General features: G+C 48.6%; 1 protein-coding gene across 1 annotated transcript in view; it reads left to right on the top strand.

The window, feature by feature from the left end:
- The first annotated feature begins 371 nt into the window (after positions 1 to 371).
- mrpl48 (mitochondrial ribosomal protein L48) overlaps positions 372 to 22,801 on the top strand; it is a 63,546-nt gene continuing 41,116 nt past the window's right edge. The window contains exons 1-3 of the mRNA XM_038817669.1: positions 372 to 474; positions 2,925 to 2,980; positions 9,636 to 9,673. Coding sequence (XP_038673597.1) covers positions 454 to 474; positions 2,925 to 2,980; positions 9,636 to 9,673 — 115 coding nt within the window. The 5' untranslated portion in view covers positions 372 to 453. The remainder of the gene's footprint in view (positions 475 to 2,924; positions 2,981 to 9,635; positions 9,674 to 22,801) is intronic.

Raw genomic sequence — 22,801 nt, 5'->3', positions numbered from 1 at the left:
TTATCATAGATATATAATGAGTGATACAACAGAGCAAAAACATTGATAGATTCAAGTCATTAAGCGGGCTGAGCTATTTTTATTTGCAAAGGTTTCCATTGGTGGTCACTGAATATTGGTGGGTTTGACTGGTCCTTTAGTTCATTTAATATAATTTAATTCAACAAAGAACAAATGTATCCATCTAAAATAAGATTGCTGCCTCCCCTGGAAAATCTCTTGATCAAAATATTTATTTACTTCTTAAGGTTAGATCTAATTTCCCCCTCAAATACGGTATTTGATTTTTATTACACTGTGCTTTTCTATCTGACAGCGAACTACGCTTGTAGCCGGAACGCTTGTTCTCCGAGTTTGATGCTGGGCGGGGGTTTTCCGGGCGGCTTTCGGGGTGGGGGGAGAGATTTGTGCGAAGGACCCCTAGCAGGAATTTTAGTTCTGACCGTCTGAACCATGAATTCCGTCCTAACGAAGGTGATTTTTATTCATACCAAGTTTTATATATATATATATATATATATGTAAAGGACAGTTTCATGTTTCGAGACATGTTGAGTGTATCAGTCAGCACTGTAGATATATAACCTGGACCCCAGTGTGGGTGAAGGAGGGGTTTAGGGAAAAAGTAATAATAATAATAACAAAAATTCTCAGCCTTGCCAACAATTTTTCAGCGTGGTCCTGAGTGACGCACGTTTCAAACTCACGGAAGCTTCTCAGCAAAGTCACCAGTTCATCCATTTAGTGGGGGGAAGAAATTGCATTTGTGTAGCGCCTGTAAAAGTACTGGGTGGCAATAACTGACGACCAGGGAGTGACAACAACAATAGAGGTTTATTGATAAAATTTTTTCTATGTTACCAAAGGTATTTTTCTATTTTTGTTTTCTCTGTTTCTATAGATTTAGCATTTTGGGCAAAGGGGATCAAAGGATATGGGGGAAAGCGGGATTAGGCTATTGAGTTGGATGATCAGCCATGATAATGAATGACGGAGTGGGCTTGAAGGACCAAATGGCTTCCTCCTCTTGTTTTTTCTATGTTTCTATAATATTGAGCGGCTCTTACGTGCTGCATGGCAGCAGGGTAGCATGGTGGTTAGCATAAATGCTTCACAGCTCCAGGGTCCCAGGTTCGATTCCTGGCTGGGTCACTGTCTGTGTGGAGTCTGCACGTCCTCCCCCTGTGTGCGTGGGTTTCCTCCGGGTGCTCCGGTTTCCTCCCACAGTCCAAAGATGTGCGGGTTAGGTGGATTGGCCATGCTAAATTGCCCGTAGTGTCCTAATAAAAGTAAGGTTAAGGAGGGGGTTGTTGGGTTACGGGTATAGGGTGGATACGTGGGTTTGAGTAGGGTGATCATGGCTCGGCACAACATTGAGGGCCGAAGGGCCTGTTCTGTGCTGTACTGTTCTATGTTCTATGTTCAGGGGAGGGCTCCCGATAGTCAACGTCATCCCAGCGTCTGCATGATCAACCGGTCTACAGTGCCTATATGACCACAGGACAAAGTTCTTCACAGCCAATAACGCACTTTTAATGTGTCACCACTTGCGATGCTGGAAACATTAGCCAATTTGTGCCCAACAAGCTCCCACAAATAGCAATGTGATGGTGACCAGATAATGTTAATTGTGGGATAAAGGTTGCCCGTGGCATTGGGGAAAACCAGACTGCCCTTCTTTAAGATACTGCCGCTAGATATTTTATCTGCACTTGAGCGAGCAGAAATAGCGCTGATTTAACACCTGATCCAAAAGATGGCACTTCTGACAGTGCAGCATTCCCTCGGTACCACACTGGAGCACAGCCTAAATATTTGTGGCGCGGTGGTGCAGAGGGTTAGCCCTGCTGCCTCATGGCGCCGAGGTCCCAGGTTCGATCCTGCCTCTGGGTCGCTGTCCATGTGGAGTTTGCACATTCTCCCCATGTTTGTGTGGGTTTCACCTCCACAACCCAAAGATGTGCAGGCTCGGTGGATTGAACACGCTAAATTGCCCCTTAATTGGAAAAAATGAATCGGGTACTCTAAATTTGAGACTTGAACCCATATCCTAGAGTGCCACTCGTCATGCTGACAATTACAATGAGGTGATCTTTTATGATCACCATAGAATTCCTACAGTGCAGAAGGAGATCATTTGGCTCATTGAGTGTGCACCAACCCTTCAAAAGAACACCCAACCTACGTCCACGCCTCTAACCTCATAACCTCACCTAACCTTTTGTACACTAAGGCATAATTTAGCATGGCCCAATCCACCTAACCTGCACATCTTTGGTCTGTGGGAGGAAACCGGAGCACTCGGAGGAAACCCATGCAGACAAGGGGAGAACGTGCAAACACAGACAATCACCCGAGGCTGGAATCAAACCTGGGTCCCTGGAGTTGTGAGCCAGCAGTGCTAACCACTGTGTCACCGTGCTGTTCTGTGATTCTCCCTATTCCATTATCTCCACCACACCCTACCCCCACGCCGAAATATTTTTTGCCAAGTTTGAGAATTGTATTTTGTTTAATTTAGAGTACCCAATTCTTTTTTTTTCCATTTTAAGGGCAATTTAGTGTGGTCAATCCACCAACCTGTGTATGTTAGTAATGGATGGATACTGGAATGGAATTTATTGCGATGACAGCCAAAAATAAATAGGCTTTTGGCACAGCTAAGGCCCACGTGTGAATAATACTCACTATTGAGGTACTGGGTGACTGCTGCCCATGGATAAGAGATAAATTAGTGAGGAAAGAAAACACAAAAACTCTCTCTCCTCATTTAACTAATCAATTATTTTCTCTGTTTCATGCTAACTGATACATCAAAGTGTGGCTGGTTCCATTTAAAAAGTGCACTTGATTTCAAGTTAATAAGGCAGCCAAAATTTTGATTTCACTATTTCTCACCATGTGCTCTCAAACTTTGCTTGCAGGTCCTGTGTGTAAGGCATGCAACCCTCTTAAAACAAGCTGCGGCTACAGTTTTCAGGTAGGAATTGATAAATGGAAGCACTTGTTTGTGAATCTTATAATTTACCAATCTGTTCTAAAATAATACAACCTCTGTGCTGTTCCTCCCTTTCATCCCTGCCCTCATTTAAGATGTGTTCCACAAAAACTTATTTTGGCGTTAACTGCTGAGTAAGAGAACGTTGTCTGTTCAGTAAACCTAAGAAATAGGAATAGACCATACAGCCTTTGAGCTGATTCCCCTATTCAGTAAAATCATGCAGGCCACCTACCTCAACTACACTTTCATGACCTACTCCAAATCTGCTAAGTTTCCAAAAATCTATTAATCTCAGCCTTGAATATACATGATACCCACGGTCCTCTACGATAAAGAATTCCAAAAAATCAGAACATTTTTATAGTATCTTCTCATCTCGGCCATAAATGGCTGAACCCTTATGCTGAGAGTATGACAACATCTAATTAGCACCAATGCCCAATCAGGCAATTTGTTTTTAAACCTCTGCCGCTGAAGGTAGGTGGAGGTAATGTTTTAAGCTCCAGTCAGTCTGTTTGTCTGCAAACCATATATCTTAAAAACTAGTGGATGGATTTTACCGTAACCTGACATACAGATGGTTATGGCCCAAAGAAGAACTGATTAGTTTTCGTGAAGATGCGGATCGGGATCCTGGAATTTCTTTTAAAGGATTAGTTAACATTGGGAGATAGGAGAATTGACTTTTCAAAAAGAATATTGTGAGTTGTTTTATTTAGAATTTTGTTGATTGTTTTGGAGTGTTGATTGTCTGAGCTGCTGTGGTGGAATTTGTCTCAGCTCTCAAAATGTGAGCGATTTTCAGAGCAGATTATTGGGCATGGATGGGTCTGAAAACCTCCTCCATGAGTTGGAAACTCTTTTTTTCAAATTTTTTTTAAAATTCTCCTTTCACACATTTTCTTCAAATTTACACCCACCAACAAATAATCAACAATAACAAATACAATGGCAATCCCCTGGCCAACAGCCCCCAACATTTTAAATCCAAAACATAAAAGATAAAAAAATCAGGAATCTACCACCAACACATACATAATCACCAATAACCTATACATTCCCACTGCCCCCCCCCCCATACTCGATGTCATGCAATTCTTGAAAATGCATGATAAACAAAGCCCATGAGTTGTAAAATTCTTCCATCCTTCCCTTCAACTCAAACTTCACTTTCTCGAGCATTAAGAACTCCAGCAAGCCCCCCGCCACACCGAGGCACAGGGCGGAGAAGTTAACCTCGAGTTGGAAGCTCTTAATAAAAAAAAAGCCTCAGTTGCATCGTAGTAATAATGTGTTAACACGGTGTGATAGAAGCCTGTACTTTACTGTTGTGCCCTCATCCCATGTTTAAAGAAGCATTTCCCTTTTTTTCATAATGAAGATGATACTCCATAATTATGCAAGTTTTACCTGTAAACTTTGCTGGGCTTGGGCTCCCATTTCTTGGCTCTGGGATGAACAAGAACAAGTGGCACAGAGTAGCAAACATGGTCAGAGTTTTGCCCTCCTATCCAATTATGTATAGATACAGACAGGGCCTTGGAGGGTAAGCCCGCCCTTGCCTCCTTTTCCTACCCAACCTCCTTTTCCCACCCAACCTCATCTTTAGGCTGGCAGGCAGATTATAGATCAATGAGTAAAATCCAAAATTGAACAAAGTCCGATCTCGAGCATGAAGGTGTGGGGTGGAGGGGGCGGGAGGAGATTGTGTCCATCAGAAGCCTCCTTCTGACTGGTGGCACCCTCCCCTGAAGGCCTGGTGATCTCTATCCCCCAGACGTATCTTCGAGACCCTGGCCAGCTCCTGGTGATCCCCCCAAACCACCCCTCCACCCCTTGACCACTACCCAAGAACCCCCCAAGATATAGAGCCCCGCCATCCTGAAAATTCTGGCCACGTTTGTTTTTGTCATGTGGAAGTACCTTTAAGAACTGGGTGTTTATCAAATAGCTGCAGTGATGTCAGAGTGTGGGTGGAACTGGGCTGTCTGTCTTTCACTTTCGTTTTTGAGCTGGCAGCTACAGTGTGTGTTTAGTTTAGTTTTCAGAGAGGATAGCCTCAGGCAAAGCAAGCAGCTGTATAATGATCTCTCTCCCTCCAAGCTACAGACTGTCTTCAGCTCATTTGAGGATTTCAAAGTAATACCTGTTTCTGTAGAGAATTTAAACTTCTGTCTTTCTTTGAAAAGGGTTTAACATATGGATGTTGCTAGGACAAATTAAGGGTTACTTATAGAGTACTGTATTCTTTGGGGGGAGTATTTGAGTTGATAGTTGCTAAGATGTTTACTGTGTGTTTATAAAATGTTAACTGGATTCATATAATAAACATTATTTTGTTTTTAAAGTACTTTAGATCTCTGTTGCATCACACCTGTAAAGTGGGCCATTGTGCTCCCATAACCAAAATCTATTAAAAGTTGTGGGCCAGGTGAACTCCATGATACACTTTGGGGTTCTCTAATCCCTGGCCCATAACATTTTAAACTAATCTGCTTGCAAATGGAAGGTGATGAAGAAACTAAAATGTTTGCTAAGTGAAACATTTTTCCAGAGTCCTTAATGTTGACCTCCGAAAAGGTTTTACAATGAAGTGTAATCAAGATTAATATTTTTGTTTAATGTAGAAGGTGTGATACCAGACACTTTCATTCTCGGAGGCTTTTTTAATGGATGAAATGTACCACATTTAAAATGTACAAGAATCATTTGTATTCATAATTTATTTATTATATTCTCTTTTATGTCCTTGTTCTCTTGTATCATGTATCCTCTGTAACTAAGAGAGCAACAAAACAATTTGTTACCAACTTTCTATCTGTGACATGCAACTGATTGGAGATATGAGAGATTAAATTACCATCAATCCTTCTCTCTGGGGAAGTTTATTATCTATTTGTTCATTCACGGTATGTGGGTTTCACTGGCAAAGTCAACATTTATTTATTATACGTAATTGCCCTTGAGAAGATGGTGATTTGTCATGTTCTTGAATTGCTACAGTCATGTGGTGTAGGTACACCTACAGTGTTGTTAGTGAGAGAGTGGCAGGACTTTGACCCAACAGTGCTGAAGGACCAGCGATATATTTCCAGGCCAGAATGGTATCTGACTTGAAGGGGAACTTGCATGTGGTGGCAGTGCCATGCACCTCCTGCCCTTCTAAGTGGTAGGGGTAGCAGGTTTGGAAGGTGCTATTGAAGAGCCCTTAATGAGTTGCTGCAGAGCATCTTGTTGATGGTACACACTGCTGCCACATTGCGGTAGAGATGGAGCAAGTGTTTATAGAGTGATGAATGGGGTGTCAATCAAGCATGAGATGTAGGGAGTTGTGGGGATTGAAGAAACAGTAAAGTTGGGTGGCATGGTAGCACAGTGGTTAGCACAGTTGCTTCACAGTGCCAGGGTCCCAGGTTCGATTCCCAGCTTGGGTCACTGTTTGTGTAGAATCTGCTCGTCCTCTCCGTGTCTGCATGGGTTTCCTTCGAGGGCTCTGGTTTCCTCCCACAAGTCCCGAAAAACGTGCTTGTTAGGTGAATTGGACATCCTGGATTCTCCCTCAGTGTACCCAAACAGGTGCCGGAGTGTGGCAACTAGGGTTTTTTCACAGTCACTTCATTGAAGTTTTGATGTAAGCCTACTTGTGACACTAATAACGATTATTAGTATTATTCTCAGCGGCTTGAAGGGCTGGTGAAGGTTATAGAACTAAGGAGGGTGAGGCCATAAAGGGATTTAAACATAAGAATGATAATATTAAATTTGAAGCTTTAAGAGAACCAGGAGCTACTGTCGGTCAGTGTGGGCAGAGGTGATGAGTGTGTTAGTGGCACTTGGTGCAGGATGAGATACAGTCAGCAAAGGTTTGACTTAAGATAACGTTTATCGTGGATGGGAGGCCAGCTGGGAAAGCGTTGGAATAGTCAAAACTGGATGTGACAAAGGCTGAGGGTTTCAGAAGTATATGGTTTTTTAAGTCAAGGGTGCATGTAGATCATGTTCAGGAGGAGGGAGGAGGCTGCCTTTGTGATAGAGAATTCATGGATATGGAAGCTCAGCTCATAGTTGAAAGGACATTGAAATAATGATCCCTCTGATTCAACCTTTCAATTAGTAATGCAGATTGCAGAGTGGAAAATGTAACCCCGCCATTTAATGAAGGAGAGAGGGAGAAAACAGGGAATTGCAAACCGGTTAGCCCACATCAGTCGGAGGGAAAATGCTAATGTCTACTATGAAAGATGTGATAACAATAGGATTAGACAAAGTCGACATGGATTTATGAATTGGTTTACAAACCTATTGGAGTTTTTTGAGGACGTAACTAGTAGAATAGATAAGGGTGAACCGAAGTCCCACATAAGAGGTTGGTGTGCAACATTAAAGTGCATGGGATTGAGGGTAATATATTGGATGGATTGAGAATTGGTTAACAGACAGGAAACAAAGAGTAGCAATAAATGGGTCTTTTTCAAAGTGGCAGGCATTGGCCAGCGTTTAGGCCCCAGCTATTCATAATATACATCAATGACTTGATTGAGGGAACCAAAATTAATATTTTCCAACTTGGTGGGGATGTGAGTGGTGAGGAGGATGTTACGCTGCTTCAAGGTGATTTAGTCAAGTTGAGTGAATGGGCAAATACATGGTGATGCAGTATATCATGCATACATGTGAAGTTATCCACTCTGGGTGGAGAAAAGGAATGGAGCAATATTTTTTAAAAGGGATGTGCATGTCCTAGTACATCAGTCACTGAAAGCAAGCATGCAAGTACAGCGAGCAGTTAGGAAGGCAAATGGTATGTTGACCTTCATTGCAAGAGGACATGAGTACAGGAGCAAGGATGTCTTACTGCAACTGTACAGGGCCTTGGTGAGACCACATTTGGAGGATTGAGTGCAGTTTTGGTCTCCTTATCGAAGAAAGTATATACTTACCATTGAGGCAGTGCAGTGAATGTTCACCAGACTGATTGCTGGGATGCCAGGATTGTCGGATGAGGAGCGATTGGGTCAACTGGACCCATATTCATTGGAATTTAGAAGAAGTGGGGACGTAATTGAAATGCATAAAATCTTGGCAGGGCTGGATAGACTGGATGCATGGATGTTGTTTCCTCTGGCTGGGGGGGGAATGAAATTGTTTCCTCTGGCTGAGGGGGGGGGGGGGGGATGGGTAAGGGGGGCAGGTGATGGTCTGCAACACGGGGGTCACAGTAACTGGTAGGCCATTTAGGACTGAGAAGAGGCTAAACTTCTTCACAGAGTGTGGTGAACCTGTGGAATTCTCTACCACAGAAGGCTGTGGCGGTCACGTCACTGAATATATTTAAGAAGGAAATAGATATATTTCTAGACTCTAAAGGTGTCAAGGGGTATGGGGAAAGTACTGGAGCATGGTGTTGAGATAGAGGATCAGCCATGATCACATTGAATGGTGGAGCAGGCTTGAAGGGCCGATTCATATTCCTATTTTCTAATCAGCAATATCTAATTCCTATTTCACCTTGTATGTATCTATTTTTTTGCTTACCTCTATTTCAGATGCTGGATTGCATAAAGGATGTACATGATCTTTGACTGCATCCAGGATATGAGCACAAGGGGCACAGGTTAAAACTGGTGAAAGGAAAGTTTGGAACGAAAGGAAAATGCTGGAAAATCTCCGCAAGTCTGGCAGCATCTGTAGGGAGAGAAAAGAGCTAACGTTTCGAGTCCGATGACTCTTTGTCAAAGCTAACAGACAGAGAAAGTGGGAAATATTTATACTGTGGAGTGAGAATGAAAGATGAGTCATAGCCACAGAAACCCAGGGAAACCGGGTGCTAATGGCCACAGATACCAAGGGGAAAGAGTGCTAATGGCAGTCCCCAGAGAGGACAAAAGATGTGAAACGTCAAACAGCAGGGAAACTAACATCAGAGGATAAACTTTAGATGTGGGGGGAGGGGAAGGGGGAAGCAAAGAGGAGAAAGGTGCAGGAAAGGTGGATAAGATTGTGGGGGGGGGGGATTAAATGTATATTAAGAAAGAAAGAAATGGTAAAAGACAGTTAAAATGAAATGAAGACAAATGGGTCGAGGTGGGGCTGATTATCTGAAGTTGTTGAATTCAATGTTCAGGCCGGAAGGCTGTAGCGTGCCTAACCGGAAGATGAGATGTTGTTCCTTCAGTTTGCGTTGCGCTTCACTGGAACATTGCAGCAGGCCAAGAACAGACATGTGGGCATGGGAGCAGGGTCTTTTGTTAAAATGGCAAGCAACAGGAAGGTCAGGATCCTGAATGCGCACAGACTGAGGAAAGGAAAGTTTGGGATAGATGTCAGAAAGACCATCGATACCATCAAATGAAATTCAGGGTGGGGTAGCTGGAGATGGGTGGGTAATGTGATCAGAGCTGGCAGGTTTTGTTGTTGCAAGCTTGTGCCACCAATTGTTCCTCTTTGTTGATTGTAATCCTCTGCATATCTTTGCCATTTGGTTTATTAACTATAATTTCAAGGTACGTCTCAGCAGCAAGCAATTTAAACTTAGCAAGGTAGTTTTTCCTAAATCAAACATCCAATTTTCAAAATACGAATGAACTATCTTTGCAGCATAAAAATAGAATTTCATTCATCTTTTTCTTTTTAGGTTGACATTCATCAGATATCCTCCTTTGTGGTTTCCAGGTTAGAAAATCCTTATTCACTTATTGCAAAATACTGTCTTGCTAAAGGATTTAATTTATTAATGATAACATGCACACTTTACAATGTAAAACAGAAAATGCTGGAAAAACTCAGCAGGTCTGGCAGCATCTGTGGAGAGAGAAACAGAGTTAACGTTTCGAGTCCATATGATTTTTTCAGATCTCTTTTATAAACGTATTCATTTACTATCCCCCTGGCAATTATTAGGCCACAGCACGTCTCCATGTCTTTCCACCTCCTGCCTGTGATTTCTCCTGCTCCATCTACCCAGGCTGCTGGCTCAGACAGCATTCACCTCTGGTTGCTCACAGCAATGTGTGGGGCATGGTGAGCCCCTGGCTCATATATTCAGTAGTTCGCTACAGGCTGGGATTGTTTCCATGAATTGGAGAGACGTTAATATCTAAAAATGGTGACAAATCAGGAATGACAGATCCATTAACTTAATTTTAATTATTGAAAATCTGTTTGGGATCATTAGCGGTACCCTGTGTGGCCACCTGTGTGAACATTATTAGAGACGCCCAAATAGGCTCCTGGAAAAGAAAGTAGCGTCTCACCAACCTGGTTCATTCTTTTTTGAGTTTGGCGAATGGTGTTAACATTTATTTGGCCTTTCAGAAATATCTTGATGCTTACACAATTGGTTACTTTATAAGGTAGAGCCCTAGATTGAATAGGGAATTGTCCCCTCTCTTGCAGGCGGAGGGTTGTTATTTAAGGAAAGTGGTTTTGATTTGATCGATGCCTGGTGAAGTCCCACAGGGATCTGTGTTGGGATTTTTGCCCTTTCACAATCTACGTCAATGATTGAGACAATGGAATTGCTGGTACTGTCCTCAAGATCAGAGATTACGGGAACATAGTTGCTCATTTCAAACACTAGCATTATGAGGTTATCTGTGGGCTTGCGGTAAAGCGAAGTGCTGAGGTGACCGTCCTTGATGGAGATGAGTGTGTCCAAGAATGCAACTGATTTTGGAGAGTAGTCCATGGTGAGTCTGATGGTGGGATGGAACTTATTGATGTCATCGTGTAGTCGTTTCAGTGATTCTTCGCCGTGGGTCCAAAGGAAAAAAATGTCATCGATGTATCTGGTGTATAACGTCGGTTGAAGGTCCTGTGCGGTGAGGAAGACTTGTTCAAACTTGTGCATGAAGATGTTGGCATATTGAGGTGCGAATTTGGTCCCCATGCTGTTCCATGCCTCTGGATGAAGAACTTGTTTTCGAAGGTGAAGATGTTGTGATCCAGAATGAAGCAGATGAGTTGCAGAATTGCGTCTGGAGATTGGCAGTTGTCGGTGTTGAGTACTGAGGCTGTTGCAGCAATGCCATCGGCATGGGGGATGCTGGTGTAGAGTGCCGAGACGTCCATTGTGACGAGGAATGTTCCTGGTTCAACTGGTCCATGGGTGCTGAGTTTCTGTAGGAAGTCCGTTGTGTCGTGACAGAAGCTGGGCGTACCTTGTACAAAGGGTTTTAAGATGCCCTCGATGTAGCGAGAGAGGTTCTCACACAGGGTCCCATTGCCCAAAACGATCGGACGGCCTGGTGTGTTGGCCTTGTGTATTTTCGGGAGGCAGTAAAGATCTCCAATGCGGGGAGTACGTGGGATGAGAGCACGTAGGGTGCTCTGAAGGCCTGGATCAAGTTCTTGATCAGTCTGTTGAGTTGGCGGATGTGTTCCTTGGTTGGATCTGCGGGTAACTGTCTTTCGTGTTCCTGGTTGTTGAGTTGTCGGTATACTTCTTTGCAGTAGTCCGTTCTGTTCAGTATGACGGTGGCCCCTCCTTTGTCTGCTGGTTTGATGACGATGTTGCAGTTGGTCTTGAGAGCGCGGATGGTGTTGCATTGTGGTTGGGTAACGTTCGGGGTTGTCTTGTGAATGCAACTGATGAATCTGGCATTGACGTGACTCCTGACTGCTTGAGGATACATGTCGAGTCTAGGGCAGCGATCTTCCGGAGGGGTCCAATTCGACTCTTTCCGCTTCGGTTGCCGCACCGCAGATCTCTCGGTCTGCTGTTCCGGTTCATTGGTAGTCTCCTTGGGTTCGCTGTCGGCCTCTTGGGGTCTGTGGAAGAATTCCCGGAGCCTCATTCGCCTGATGAATTCCTCCGTGTCTGCCGCGAGACTGATGGGGTCCATTTTGGTGGTGGTGCAGAAATTGAGACCCCCCCCCCCCCCCAATGAATCTGTTGGTGGAGGATCCTCGGCGGCAGAACGGTTCGGTGGCGGCGGCAGGTCCACCCCCCGCAGGCCAGGAGCGGAGCGGCAGCGGCCAGGACCGAAGCGTGGTGGAGTAAGGTTAAGGGGGGGGGGTTGTTGGGTTACTGGTATAGGGTGGATATGTGGGTTTGAGTAGGGTGATCATTGCTCGGCACAACATCGAGGGCCGAAGGGCCTGTTCTGTGCTGTACTGTTCTATGTTCTATGAAGCGGGGCCCAGCCGGCGGTACGGAGGGCGCGGGGTGCGACGTGCGGCAGCCCGAACGGAGCAGCGGTGTCCGAGCAGCGGGGACCGACCCAAACCCCCCCTCCCCCAACCGGCAGCGACCACCACGAGGCAAGGACAAAGAGACTCTGGACAAAAGCCTCTCTCTCTCTCTCTCTCTCTCTCTCTATCCTGGGTGAGTGAGGGGAAAGGAAGAAAAAAGGACTTTTACAAAAAAAACCCAAAAGAAAACTGTTAAGGAGAGGGGGGGGGAGGGGGAAATATATTATTTTCTCTCTTTTTGCACTCTCCTCTCCCATCCAAAACAAGCCCACCTGAGAGGAGTTGTATAAAAGAGGGGAAAAAAATAAAGTGGTAAAGGAAAGAAGGGAAGAGTGAAGAAAAAGGGAAGAGACAAAAAAAATAAATTAAAATAGGGTGCGGAAAAGGGGGGAAAAGAAAAACAAGGGGAGAAGAAAAGATGAAAGGGAAGGGGGAGGAAAAAATGCCAGAAGGGAGACAAGGCAGAGGGAGAAGGGACACCAGAGGCAGACGGGACAATGGGCGAGCCAGCTGAGGCGAGCGAATCAGCGCACGAAGCGGCAGAACTGATGTATCGCCGCATCAAAAAGAGCTGGACAGACAGGTGCCCTCTCCCCTGGGGCCAGAGGAGGGCTGGAATTGGAAGGCAGCCTTTACCGAGGTACTGAGGAAGCAGCTGCAGGTAATCAAGGCAGAGGTGAAAGCAGAAATAGAGGCCGCAGTGCAGGCAGCAGTGGCCAGGGCCATGTCAGGGGTGCAGCAGGCTCTGACCAGACTGGAGGAGAAATTGGATGCCCAAGGGGAGAAACTGGAAGCCCAGGAGGCGACCATTAAGGAGCTGGAGAAAGCAGCGACTGACATGAGCGACCGGGTCACGGCCCTGGAGAGGGAAGTGTCGAGACTGGGCGCAACACAGGGGAGCCTGAAGGGCAGAGTAGACGACCAGGAAAACCGCTCGAGAAGGCAAAATGTAAGGATAGTGGGCCTGCCAGAGGGGGTCGAGGGTAGAAACCCCACAGCATACGTGGCTGAGATGCTGGGCAACTTAGTGGAGAAGACAACTTTCCACAACCCACCAGAATTGTACAGAGCGCATTGGTCGCTGCACCCGAAGCCCAAGGCAGGGGACCACCCAAGAGCAGTCATAGCTAAACTGCACCGATACCAGGATAGGGAGATAATAGTGCGCTGGGCCAGGAAAAATAGAGTCTGCAAATGGGAAGGCCACGCCATTCGAATTTATGAGGATCTTGGGGCAGATATAGCCAGGAGACGGGCTGAGTTCAACAGGGCGAAAGCAGCTCTCCACAGGAGCAACGTGCGTTTTGGTATGCTGTACCCAGCGAAACTCTGCGTCACATACCAAAACAGGGAGCACTTCTTTACAGCCCCCGCTGAGGCAAACGGGTTCATCGAAGAGCACGGGCTGGAAAACCACCAGCGAGGGTAGGGACGAGGGGCCCCTGGCAAGGGGCAACGGCACGCCGACGGGGGGGTGGGGAGGGGCGAGGCAAGGCCAGGCCCCCCTGCCCCCACCACGGCAAGAACACCCAGAACAAAGAGCAAACCACTGCCCGTGGGACCGCTCCAGTTGGGAGGCCAAGCCCCAGCGCGAGGGAATGAGAGCAATAGAGAAGGGAGAGCAAGCAGGAGGGGTGCAGGGTAGGATGGGGGAAGAACGGGCAGAAAACCGTAGAGGCTAGGCAGGGGAGAAGCGAGACAATAACCCCCGAGAGGGGGGCCACCATACTAGCAGGAAAGCTAGCGCCGGGGGCACGCAACAAAGCAGGGCCGCAGCGCGCCCCCAACTGGGGGGAAGGCGCCAGGCAGGGGATGGGGGACAACACCCGTCAGAGCCGGGAGAGCAAATGGGGACAGGAATAGGGGAAAGATGGGCAAAGGACGGGAATACGGGGGAGGAGGGAGAAGGGAGAGACCGGGGGGGGGGGGGGGGGGGGGGTACACAGGGAGCAAGAGCAAGAGACCGGGGAGGGGGGATGCAGGGAAGAAGGGACAAAGGAGGCTAGAAAAGGAACAGGACTACAAAGTGCCGCAACCAAGGGCCCGAAACAAGGAACTGCTGCAAGCATCCACCCAGTATGGTCTTTGGGCGAAGGGAGACCCCAGAGTGCAGGGGACTACCTGCATGGCGGACTCATAATGGACGGCCATGGCAGGTGCCCCCGGGTCAAGGGGAAACCCCGGAGCGCAAAGACCCGACCGCGTGGAGAGAGCAGCAATAGCGGCTATCCTGGACGGCCCCCCAACAAAGGGAAACCCCGGAGGGCAGGGCGCGTCCACCAGATAAGTATGGTTAATCCCACAGGAGCGAGGGGGCAGAAGCCCCCCACCAGGGTATTCATCTGGAACGTAAAGGGACATAACGGCCCAGTGAAGAGATCCAGAGTCCTCACCCACCTCAGAAATATGAAGGCTGACATAGTCTTCCTCCAAGAGACGCACCTGAGGGAGCAGGACCAACTGCGGGTAAGGAAGGGCTGGGTGGGACAAACCTACCATTCCTGCTATGGGACAAGGGCCAGGGGGGTGGCGATCTTGATCGGCAAGAGGACGATGTTTAGGGCGACAAGGACGGTTACAGACCTGGGGGGACAGTACGTCATGGTCAGCGGGGCCCTGGATGGGGCACAGGTGGTACTAGTCAACGTGTACGCGCCCAACTGGGACGACACGAGTTTCATCAAAAAGACCATGGCAGCAATCCCAGACATAGCAACGCATCGACTAATTATGGGGGGGGGGACTTCAACTGTGTGCAGGACCCAAGAAAGGACAGATCAAACCCCAAAACGGGGAAAACCTCAAGCATGGCAAGGGACCTCAGTCACTTTATGGAGCAGATGGGAGCGGTGGACCCCTGGAGGTTCGCCCACCCAGGGGAGAAAGAATTCTCCTTCTTCTCCCCAGTACACAACGTATATACCAGAATTGACTTCTTTGTGGTGGGGAAGACGGTGCTTCCAGGGATAGACAAAGTGGAGTACTCAGCAATAGTGATATCAGACCACGCTCCACATTACATGGACGTGCGGCTAGAGATGGGAAGGGCCCAGTGCCCCACATGGAGGTTGGACGGTGCCTTACTAGCTGACAAGGCCTTCAGCGAAAGGATAGTGCGGGCCATCGCAGAGTACACGGAGAACAACCAAAACGGGGAGGTCTCTCCCTCCACGTTCTGGGAAGCGCTAAAGGCCGTACTAAGAGGGGAAATCATCGCTTTCAAAGCACAAAGAGATAGGGAGGAAAGGGTGGCTAGGCAGCAGCTGGTCGACTCCATACTGGAGGTAGACCGTAAATACTCTGAGGCCCCGAGCGTAGAGCTCCTGGCAGAGAGGAAAGAACTACAAAGGAACTTTGACCTGCTCTCCACCAGGAAAGCAGTGCACCAACTCCGCCAGGCGTGCGGGACCCTGTATGAACACGGAGCCAAAGCTGAGAAAGCAGGCAGCCACCAGAGAAATTGCACAAATCAGGGGTACCGGAGGCACGTTGGAAACGGAACCAGAAAAGATTATCAAAACCTTCATGGCCTTCTACCATGAGCTGTAACCCTCAGAGCCCCCAAGGTGGGAATCTGGGATGAAACGGTTCCTTGATGGACTGGACATTCCAGTCATGGGGGAGGGCAGAAAACGGGGCCTGGAAGCACCACTAGCACTGGGAGAGATCATGGACAGCATTAGTTCCATGCAGACGGGGAAGGCGCCGGGACCGGACAGATTCCCGGCGGACTTCTGCAAAAAATTTGCGACAGCGCTGGCCCCGCACCTGCGGGAGATGTTCACAGACTCGCTAGCTAGGAGCACACTGCCAACCATGCTAGCACAGGCCTCAATCTCGCTAATACCTAAGAAAGACAAAGACGCAACGGAATGTGGGTCATACAGACCCATCTCACTGCTGAACACAGACGTCAAAATACTGGCCAAAATCCTAGCTAAAAGGCTAGAAGACTGTGTACCTGAGGTGGTCACAGAGGACCATATCGGCTTCGTCAAAGGTAGACAGCTTACCTCGAACATCAGACGCCTGCTGAACGTGATAATGATCCCCTCCGGGGAGAGAACACGAGGTGATCGTCTCCTTGGACGCAGAAAAGGCCTTTGACAGAGTCGAATGGAAATACCTCATAGAGGTACTGGAGCGGTTCGGGCTTGGAACAGGGTTCACCTCTTGGGTAAAGCTCCCATACAACGCTCCCATGGTGAGCGTACGGACTAACAATACCAACTCCCAATACTTCCAACTGCACAGGGGCACCAGACAAGGATGCCCACTGTCCCCACTGCTGTTCGCCCTAGCGATCGAACCACTAGCAATCGCGCTCAGGGCAGCAAAAAGTTGGAGGGGGATCCGAAGGGGAGGCAGAGAGCACAGAGTCTCACTCTATGCAGATGACCTGCTCCTCTACATTTCGGACCCACAGAGCAGCTTGGACGGGATCATTGCGCTCCTGAAAGAGTTTGGAGCCTTCTCGGGCTACAAACTCAACATGAGCAAAAGCGAGATCTTCCCAGTACACCCGCAAGGGGGGGGGGCAGCACTAACGGGACTACCGTTTAAACAAGCCCAACACAAATTCCACTACCTGGGGATCCAAATAGCCCATGACTGGAAAGGGATTCACAAATGGAACCTCACCAGTCTGACGGGGAAAGTAAAAAAGGATCTGCAAAGATGGAACACACTCCCACTCTCCCTCGCGGGGAGAGTCCAGACGATCAAAATGAACGTACTGCCTAGGTTCCTCTTCCTGTTTAGATCCATCCCGATCTACATCCCCAAGGCCTTTTTCAAAGCGCTGGACAAACTAATCATGGCGTTCGTATGGGGGGGGGGGGGGGGGTAATAATGCTAGGATCCCAAAGAAGGTCCTACAAAAAACAAAATCCAGGGGGGGCTAGCCCTCCCAAACCTACAATTCTACCACTGGGCGGCAACAGCCGAGCGAGTAAGGGGATGGATACAGGAGCCAGAGGCCGAGTGGGTGCGCGCGGAGGAGGCCTCCTGCGTGGGGACCTCCCTCTGGGCCCTCGCCACGGCAGCACTCCCATCCCCACCCAAAAAACACTCCAGCAGCCCGGTGGTGATAGCCACCCTCCAATCCTGGAACCAACTGCGGCAGCAATTTGGCCTGACCAAAATGTCTGACAAAGCTCCCATCTGCAACAACCATAGGTTCACACCAGCACTGACTAATGCCACCTTCAAAAGGTGGAGGCAGGACGGAGGGACACTGACAGTCAGGGACCTATACATGGGGACGGCAGGATCGCAACACTGGACGAACTGACAGAGAAATTTCGGCTAGCCAGGGGGAACGAGCTACGGCATCTGCAGCTCAAAAAGTTCTTACGAAAGGAGACAAGGATGTACCCACAACCACCACGACAGACACTACTGGAAGACCTGCTGGACGCAAGTATCCTAGATAAAGGGAACTGTAGTGACATGTACGACCGACTGACAGAAAGGGCCGACACCGTACTGGACGCAACAAGAAAGAAATGGGAGGAGGACTGGGGATTGAGATAGGATGGGGACTCTGGAGCGACGCACTGCATAGGGTCAACTCCACCTCCACGTGCGCAAGGCTCAGCCTGATGCAGCTAAAAGTGGTACATAGAGCCCACCTAACAAGAACCCGTATGAGTAGGTTCTTCCCGGAGGTGGAGGATAGATGTGAACGGTGCCAAGTAGGCCCGGCCAACCACGCCCACATGTTCTGGTCTTGCCCCAGACTGGTGAAGTACTGGACAGCCGCCTTCGAGGCACTGTCCAAAGTGGTGGGAGTGAGGGTGGAGCCATGCCCGAAAGTGGCGGTCTTCAGGGTCTTGGACCAGCCAGATCTATTCCTGGGGAGGAGGGCGGACGCCCTTGCCTTTGCCTCCCTGATCGCCCGCCATAGAATCCTGTTTGGCTGGCGGTCAGCAGCACCACCCAGAGCTGCAGACTGGCTGTCCGACCTCTCGGAATCTCTCCAAATGGAGAAAATCAAATTCTCCATCCGAGGGTCGGACGACGGCTTCCACAGAACGTGGGAGCCATTCACGCGACTGTTCCGGGACCTGTTTGTGGCCAACGAACAAGAGGAAGAATAGCCAGGTAGCCAAGAATCAGGGGAACTTAGTCAAGAATCAGGGGAGGGTAGCCAAGGCATGAAAGGGAGAGAGGGACTGGGAGGGAGCAGGGGCGGCTAAACCTGAAGAAAGAAAGGCGAACCACAGCCGGGGAGGGGGGAGACAGCTGAACTTGAGGAGGGAGGAGCAAACCGTGGAGGGCGGGGGCAGGGAAACGGGAGCCAGAAGGAAGGCACGGGGTGCCACAACGTGCATGACATCTCCAGGAGCGGGGAACGAGGAGGTTGGGGATGGAGGACGGGAGGAGCAGCGGAGGCGAGTGGGGGACGGCGGCGAGAACCATCTGGGAGAGGCGGGCGACAGCGGCACGTGACCCGGCCAGGTGTCGCACACTGTGGTTATCTCCCAGGCACCCAAATGTATATTTGCCCCCCCCCAGTCCCCGCCACCCCTGCCCGCCCTTTCCCCCACCCCACCGTCCCGCAAACAGTCGTGTACCTACGTGGTGTAAATAATTCGGCCAGATGCACAGAGCTGCCGCTGTCGAGCTGGTGCACAGTACCCCACCAGTGAGTCTATTTCATATTTTTTTGTATTCTATGTTGGGGTGTGCCCTTCTCTACTAAACATGTGTATATATATATATATAGATATATGTTTCTGTGTACATAATGGTAATTATATCTTGTTCAAAAACCCAATAAAAACATTTATTTTAAAAAAAGAATACTGTACCCCGTCTCGCTTAGAATACTGTGCCCCGTCTCGCTTAGAATACTGTGCCCCGTCTCGCTTAGAATACTGTGCCCCGTCTCGCTTAGAATACTGTGCCCCCTCTCGCTTAGAATACTGTGCCCTGTCTCACTTAGAATACTGTGCCCCGTCTTGCTTAGAATACTGTGCCCCGTCTCGCTTAGAATACTGTGCCCTGTGTCACTTAGAATACTGTGCCCCGTCTCGCTTAGAATACTGCCCCGTCTCGCTTAGAATACTGTGCCCCGTCTCACTTAGAATACTGTACCCTGTCTCACTTAGAATACTGTGCCCCGTCTCGCTTAGAATACTGTGCCCCGTCTCGCTTAGAATACTGTGCCCCGTCTCTCTTAGAATACTGTGCCACGTCTCACTTAGAATACTGTGCCCCGTCTCGCTTAGAATACAGTGCCCCGTCTCGCTTAGAATACTGTGCCACGTCTCACTTAGAATACTGTGCCCCGTCTCGCTTAGAATATTGTGCCCCGTCTCGCTTAGAATACTGTGCCCCGTCTCGCTTAGAATACTGTGCCCCGTCTCGCTTAGAATACTGTGCCCCGTCTCGCTTAGAATACTGTACCCCGTCTCGCTTAGAATACTGTGCCCTGTCTCATTTAGAATACTGTGCCCCGTCTCGCTTAGAATACTGTGCCCCGTCTCATTTAGAATACTGTGCCCTGTCTCATTTAGAATACTGTGCCCCGTCTCGCTTAGAATACTGTGCCCCGTCTCATTTAGAATACTGTGCCCTGTCTCATTTAGAATACTGTGCCCCGTCTCGCTTAGAATACTGTGCCCCGTCTCATTTAGAATACTGTGCCCTGTCTCATTTAGAATACTGTGCCCCGTCTCGCTTAGAATACTGTGCCCCGTCTCATTTAGAATACTGTGCCCTGTCTCATTTAGAATACTGTGCCCCGTCTCGCTTAGAATACTGTGCCCCGTCTCATTTAGAATACTGTGCCCTGTCTCATTTAGAATACTGTGCCCCGTCTCGCTTAGAATACTGTGCCCTGTCTCATTTAGAATACTGTACCCCGTCTCGCTTAGAATACTGTGCCCTGTCTCATTTAGAATACTGTGCCCTGTCTCCCTTAGAATACTGTGCCCCGTCTCATTTAGAATACTGTGCCCTGTCTCATTTAGAATACTGTGCCCTGTCTCATTTAGAATACTGTGCCCCGTCTCGCTTAGAATACTGTGCCCTGTCTCGCTTAGAATACTGTGCCCCGTCTCGCTTAGAATACTGTGCCACGTCTCACTTAGAATACTGTGCCCCGTCTCGCTTAGAATACTGTGCCCCGTCTCGCTTAGAATACTGTGCCCCGTCTCGCTTAGAATACAGTGCCCCCTCTCGCTTAGAATACTGTGCCCCGTCTCGCTTAGAATACTGTGCCCCGTCTCGCTTAGAATACTGTGCCCTGTCTCACTTAGAATACTGTGCCCCCTCTCGCTTAGAATACTGTGCCCTGTCTCACTTAGAATACTGTGCCCCGTCTCGCTTAGAATACTGTGCCCCGTCTCGCTTAGAATACTGTGCCCTGTGTCACTTAGAATACTGTGCCCCGTCTCGCTTAGAATACTGCCCCGTCTCGCTTAGAATACTGTGCCCCGTCTCACTTAGAATACTGTACCCTGTCTCACTTAGAATACTGTGCCCCGTCTCGCTTAGAATACTGTGCCCTGTCTCACTTAGAACACTGCCCCGTCTCGCTTAGAATACTGTGCCCTGTCTCTCTTAGAATACTGCCCCGTCTCGCTTAGAATACTGTGCCCGTCTCACTTAGAATACTGTGCCCCGTCTCGCTTAGAATACAGTGCCCCGTCTCGCTTAGAATACTGTGCCACGTCTCACTTAGAATACTGTGCCCCGTCTCGCTTAGAATATTGTGCCCCGTCTCGCTTAGAATACTGTGCCCCGTCTCGCTTAGAATACTGTGCCCTGTCTCATTTTGAATACTGTGCCCTGTCTCATTTAGAATACTGTGCCCTGTCTCATTTAGAATACTGTGCCCCGTCTCGCTTAGAATACTGTGCCCTGTCTCGCTTAGAATACTGTGCCCCGTCTCGCTTAGAATACTGTGCCACGTCTCACTTAGAATACTGTGCCCCGTCTCGCTTAGAATACTGTGCCCCGTCTCGCTTAGAATACTGTGCCCCGTCTCGCTTAGAATACTGTGCCCCGTCTCGCTTAGAATACAGTGCCCCCTCTCGCTTAGAATACTGTGCCCCGTCTCGCTTAGAATACTGTGCCCCGTCTCGCTTAGAATACTGTGCCCTGTCTCACTTAGAATACTGTGCCCCCTCTCGCTTAGAATACTGTGCCCTGTCTCACTTAGAATACTGTGCCCCGTCTCGCTTAGAATACTGTGCCCCGTCTCGCTTAGAATACTGTGCCCTGTGTCACTTAGAATACTGTGCCCCGTCTCGCTTAGAATACTGCCCCGTCTCGCTTAGAATACTGTGCCCCGTCTCACTTAGAATACTGTACCCTGTCTCACTTAGAATACTGTGCCCCGTCTCGCTTAGAATACTGTGCCCTGTCTCACTTAGAACACTGCCCCGTCTCGCTTAGAATACTGTGCCCTGTCTCTCTTAGAATACTGCCCCGTCTCGCTTAGAATACTGTGCCCGTCTCGCTTAGAATATTGTGCCCCGTCTCGCTTAGAATACTGTGCCCCGTCTCGCTTAGAATACTGTGCCCTGTCTCATTTTGAATACTGTGCCCTGTCTCATTTAGAATACTGTGCCCTGTCTCATTTAGAATACTGTGCCCCGTCTCGCTTAGAATACTGTGCCCTGTCTCGCTTAGAATACTGTGCCCCGTCTCGCTTAGAATACTGTGCCCCGTCTCACTTAGAATACTGTGCCCCGTCTCGCTTAGAATACTGTGCCCCGTCTCGCTTAGAATACTGTGCCCCGTCTCGCTTAGAATACAGTGCCCCCTCTCGCTTAGAATACTGTGCCCCATCTCGCTTAGAATACTGTGCCCCGTCTCGCTTAGAATACTGTACCCCGTCTCTCTTAGAATACTGTGCCCCGTCTCGCTTAGAATACTGTGCCCCGTCTCGCTTAGAATACTGTACCCCGTCTCGCTTAGAATACTGTGCCCCGTCTCTATTAGAATACTGTGCCCTGTCTCGCTTTGAATACTGTACCCTGTCTCGTTTAGAATACTGTGCCCCGCCTTGCTTAGAATACTGTGCCCCGCCTTGCTTAGAATACTGTGCCCTGTCTCGCTTAGAATACTGTGCCCTGTCTCGTTTAGAATACTGTGCCCCGCCTTGCTTAGAATACTGTGCCCCGCCTTGCTTAGAATACTGTGCCCTGTCTCATTTAGAATACTGTGCCCCGTCTCGCTTAGAATACTGTGCCCTGTCTCGCTTAGAATACTGTGCCCCGTCTCGCTTAGAATACTGTGCCACGTCTCACTTAGAATACTGTGCCCCGTCTCGCTTAGAATACTGTGCCCCGTCTCGCTTAGAATACTGTGCCCCGTCTCGCTTAGAATACAGTGCCCCCTCTCGCTTAGAATACTGTGCCCCATCTCGCTTAGAATACTGTGCCCCGTCTCGCTTAGAATACTGTACCCCGTCTCTCTTAGAATACTGTGCCCCGTCTCGCTTAGAATACTGTGCCCCGTCTCGTTTAGAATACTGTGCCCTGTCTCTCTTAGAATACTGTGCCCCGTTTCGTTTAGAATACTGTGCCATGTCTCGCTTAGAACACTGTGCCCCGTCTCGCTTAGAATACTGTGCCTCGCCTCGGTTAGAAT

Source organism: Scyliorhinus canicula, chromosome 14 (assembly GCF_902713615.1).
Source record: "Scyliorhinus canicula chromosome 14, sScyCan1.1, whole genome shotgun sequence".
Lineage (NCBI taxonomy): Eukaryota > Metazoa > Chordata > Chondrichthyes > Carcharhiniformes > Scyliorhinidae > Scyliorhinus > Scyliorhinus canicula.
This window is presented reverse-complemented; position numbering and strand designations above follow the sequence as displayed.